This window comes from Chionomys nivalis, chromosome 9, assembly GCF_950005125.1.
Source record: "Chionomys nivalis chromosome 9, mChiNiv1.1, whole genome shotgun sequence".
Lineage (NCBI taxonomy): Eukaryota > Metazoa > Chordata > Mammalia > Rodentia > Cricetidae > Chionomys > Chionomys nivalis.
The window spans coordinates 30,265,346-30,269,728 of record NC_080094.1 but is presented as its reverse complement, the minus strand read 5'-3'; the positions used below and the strand labels follow the sequence as shown (position 1 = coordinate 30,269,728).

The 4,383-nt window shown below is 57.7% G+C and overlaps 1 protein-coding gene across 1 annotated transcript; it reads left to right on the top strand.

Annotated features, from left to right (window-relative positions):
• The first annotated feature begins 537 nt into the window (after positions 1–537).
• Insm1 (INSM transcriptional repressor 1) lies at positions 538–2,828 on the top strand. The gene has a single exon (XM_057781738.1). The coding sequence runs from the start codon at positions 687–689 to the stop codon at positions 2,235–2,237; it is 1,551 nt and encodes a 516-aa protein (XP_057637721.1). The 5' UTR covers positions 538–686; the 3' UTR covers positions 2,238–2,828.
• The last annotated feature ends 1,555 nt before the right edge of the window (positions 2,829–4,383 follow it).

Here is a 4,383-nt window from a genome sequence, read left to right as displayed (position 1 = left end):
GCGCCCAATTTCCCCTTGGGCTCCGGCTCGCGGATTGAACCCTCCTGACATATTTGGGGCCATTCTTCTCCTTTGTTGCTATTTAGCTCGCGACCCGCGGGTAATCCCCGCGCGGGAGGGGGGCGCACATTGTCGTGCTGATGGACGGGCCCATTTGGCGGCTCCGCGCCCCCCGGAGGAGATACACAAAGCCCAGGCACGTGCGCCTCCCCATAGAGGAGCAGTAGACCGTGAAGGGAGGCGGGGCCGGGCGTGTGCCTAGGCCAGGCGGGGCGGCGGCGCCGGGCGCGGCGGGGCGGGGCGGCCGAGGGGCGCGAGCTGGGGCCCCGCGCCCTCAGGTACATCTGCCGCACCTACCGGGCGACCCTCGAGTCCCGGCCCCCTTTTTGCCGCTCCGTCGCCCTCCCACCCTCCCCGGCGGAGGAGCTGCGGACGCGCTGATTGGCTCCGGGGGAAGCGGGAGGCGAGAACAATGGCCCCCTCCCCCCGTTAAAAGGGAGCGGCGCCTGGGCCCGGGGACAGGGACGCGCGTGCGGGGCTCAGAGCCGGGCCAGCCGCTGCCGGCGCTACGCGAGTCCCGAAGCCGCCGCGCCGCGTGCAGGCGATGAGCTAGGGACACTGAGAGCCTCCAGGGCGGAGCACAGAGGTGGGACTCAGCCAGTGCGTTGTCCTTGCACCACGCCAAAATGCCCCGCGGGTTCCTGGTGAAGCGCAGCAAGAAGTCCACGCCCGTGTCCTACCGGGTCCGGGGAGGCGAGGACGGTGACCGCGCGCTGCTGCTGTCACCCGGCTGCGGGGGCGCCCGCGCCGAGCCCCCGGTGCCAAGCCCCGGGCCACTGCCGCCACCTCCGCCGCCGGCGCTCGCGGAGCGCGCCCATGCAGCGCTCGCCGCCGCGCTCGCCTGCGCGCCAGGTCCGCCGCCACCCCCTACGGGTCCGCGGGCCGCGCACTTTGGCAACCCAGAGGCTGCTCATCCCGCACCTCTCTACAGCCCCACGCGGCCGGTGAGCCGCGAGCATGAGAAGCACAAGTACTTCGAGCGCAGCTTCAACCTCGGCTCGCCGGTGTCAGCCGAGTCCTTCCCTACACCCGCCGCGCTGCTCGCAGGGGGAAGTGGCGGCGCCAACAGCGCTGGCGGCGGCGGCACCTGCGGCGGAGACGCGCTACTCTTCGCGCCTGCCGAGCTCAAGATGGGCACCGCATTCTCCGCCGGTGCCGAGGCGGCCCGGGGTCCCGGGCCTGGTCCCCCACTGTCCCCCGCCGCTGCCCTGCGGCCCCCAGGCAAGCGGCCCGCGCCCCCCGCCACTCTCGCTGCAGAGCCACCCGCCAAGGCAGCCAAGGCCCCGAGCGCCAAAAAGCCCAAGGCCATCCGCAAGCTGCACTTCGAGGACGAGGTGACCACGTCGCCGGTACTGGGGCTCAAGATCAAGGAAGGCCCGGTGGAGGCGCCGCGGGGCCGCGCGGGGGGCGCAACCCGGCCGCTGGGCGAGTTCATCTGCCAGCTGTGCAAGGAGGAGTACGCCGACCCGTTCGCGCTGGCGCAGCACAAGTGCTCGCGCATCGTGCGCGTGGAGTACCGCTGCCCAGAGTGCGCCAAGGTCTTCAGCTGCCCGGCCAACCTGGCCTCGCACCGCCGCTGGCACAAACCACGGCCCGCACCTGCCGCGGCCCGTGCGCCGGAGCCCGAAGCCGCCACCAGGGCCGAGGCGCGCGAGGCTGTTGGCGGCGGCAGCGATCGGGACACGCCGAGCCCCGGCGGCGTATCCGAGTCAGGCTCCGAGGACGGGCTCTACGAGTGCCACCACTGCGCCAAGAAGTTCCGTCGCCAGGCCTATCTGCGCAAGCACCTGCTGGCACATCATCAGGCGCTGCAGGCCAAAGGCGCGCCGCCGCCGCCGCCGCCACCGCCTCCGGCCGAGGACATACTGGCTTTCTACGCTGGGCCCGACGAAAAGGCGCCCCAGGAGGCCGCGGGCGACGGCGAGGCGGCCGGCATACTGGGCCTGAGTGCGGCCGCCGAGTGCCACCTGTGCCCAGTGTGCGGGGAGACCTTCCCCAGCAAGGGCGCCCAGGAGCGCCACCTGCGTCTGCTGCACGCTGCCCAGGTGTTCCCCTGCAAGTACTGCCCGGCCACCTTCTACAGCTCCCCGGGTCTTACGCGGCACATCAACAAGTGCCACCCGTCTGAGAATAGACAGGTGATCCTCCTTCAGGTGCCCGTGCGTCCAGCCTGCTAGAGTGCGCCCTCGGTCCCGGCCCCCAGAACTGTGCCTTCACTTGGAGACCCACAAAGAGAGCGCGCCCCCATGTCTGCGCTGGGGTGCCCCCACCCCTATCCCGGGGTAAAAGTGTCCTCTTCGCTTCTCTCGGTGTGGCGTGATGGTAACCCTGGTCCTCTCGCTGTGACTCCTTTTGAACCCTACCCTCTTTACGTTGTGTACCCCCACCCATGGAGCAACAGGAGTCCGTCTTTTTCTTGTACAGGGGAGAAAAAAAAAAGCTGTATGCGTTTGTCTCGTGGTTGGAAGCCTCCCCTTGAGGGGCAAAGCTGTTTTTCTTGCTAGTATTCGCTGTGTTCATGGTCTAGAAAATGCGGTTTGCTCTGCCTACCAATCTCTGCTCTCAATGTCTGTAGCGTACGGGTTGTTTTGGGTGAATCTTGAGGAATAAATGCCTTTATATTTCACAGGCTGTAAATTGAACTTCCCACACGATTAGCTTTATTATGGCTTGTGAACTGCTGGAGTCTGGCTTTACCTTTTTGTATGTGAACAAATCAAATTGCTTAAAAAAAAAAAAAGAGTTTTCTTTAGTATAGCCACAAATGCCTTGACCTGTTGTCTGTTCGGGATTGTTTTGCGGGGGGGAGGGAGAGGAGTTTTCTCGAGATGCTGTAGTTAGTATCCGCCTCAGTATTTCACGGAAGAGGTTTTGGTTTGATCATCTTTGTTGAGGTAGGACTATATGAGTTCCCTTTACATGTATATGTTGATTTATGCGTAATTGTTATTTATTCTTTATTTATTAATATTAATTATGAAGATTATGATATTATTTGATTGCAGATTCTTTTTCGTTTTGTTTTGTGAGCTTTCCCCCTGTCACTTTGACATTTCACTGTGCATTTTAGGAAAGAACCTTTTTACTAAAGGGGTCTGCTGAGAGTTTTAACTTTTCTATCTATCCGAGGGAATTACAGACAACATACCATTTTATTCTGCTTGAGGGGCCCCAAGGCCCTTGTACAACCGACAGCTCTTACTTTTAAATGCAATCTCTTTTCTACATACATTATTTTCTTAATTGTTAGCTATTTATAGAAAGCTTCGATAGAACTGTTTCAACTGTATAAATATTTACTATTCAAATAAAATATTTTCAAAGTCAAAATACTGTGGTCTTATTTTAGTATTACATAGCTCCTTCCAAAGAGGATCCAAAATGGACTTTAAATGGTGGTTTTTAGTGGTTTCTTAAAAGTGCCTGTATTTCTATGTTTAGGGAAAACTCCTTCCCTCTCACAAGAGTTGGGGAGTTTTCACAGCTGAACCTGTAGTAGATTGTGCCATTTCTGAGAGAAATCTACTAAAAAGTGAGTTAGAGCAAGACCCAGCAGCCGGTCAGAGGGGCCTAACTAAGCAAGAAAAAGAATCTGTCCCTGCCACCAGTAGACGCAGGAATACCACGTTTATTTAACATATTCTTTACTGGTCTATAATTTGGGGGCTAGGTGAAAGCCATTCCTCAAATACAGTGGGAGAGATAATTATCATCATCATCATCATCAAGGACAACTAGGAAAAAGAAATTTACATATGGGTGTAACACAAGTTAAGCAACTGAGTTTGGAGAAAGGGCTCTAAAATAAGTTTCCAGTCAGGTGAGCCATCTATTGGGTACATGAGCAGGGGGGCGGGGGAGACACCATCTGTTTGGGGTATTAAATTTAATAACAGGCAATTACAATGTTTTCCGTTATTTGTCACTCAGCTCTTTGAAGAATAGTTCTGTGGCTCACCCACAGTATTCCGAAAAGTGCGAGCAAGCACCAGAGCTACGTTTCACCAATGAGCGTGTCCTTCGTCTTGTGTAGGTCTGCTAGTTCTTCCCTAATGCCCATTAGGGCTTCCAACCACACTTGCCTCTACGCTGTGGAGATTTCCCTAAAAGAACGTGGATGGACTGAGCAGGGAATGAGAGGTCCAGAATGACTGGTGGGACCTGTAAGAGTTTCCCTCTGAACCACACACCATCCAAGCTACACGGCAGTGCATGCATTTTCAGTGGCAGTAGAATTTTTTTTTTTAATAAATGTGAAATCTGGCTCCACTCCACAAGTCCAGACCTGTCTCCGGGAACAACAGCTGCCATCTGTGGGTTGGA

Excerpts from the sequence above, each read along its gene's own strand:
- Insm1 (XM_057781738.1), top strand. The coding sequence starts at position 687 with ATGCCCCGCGGGTTCCTGGTGAAGCGCAGCAAGAAGTCCACGCCCGTG.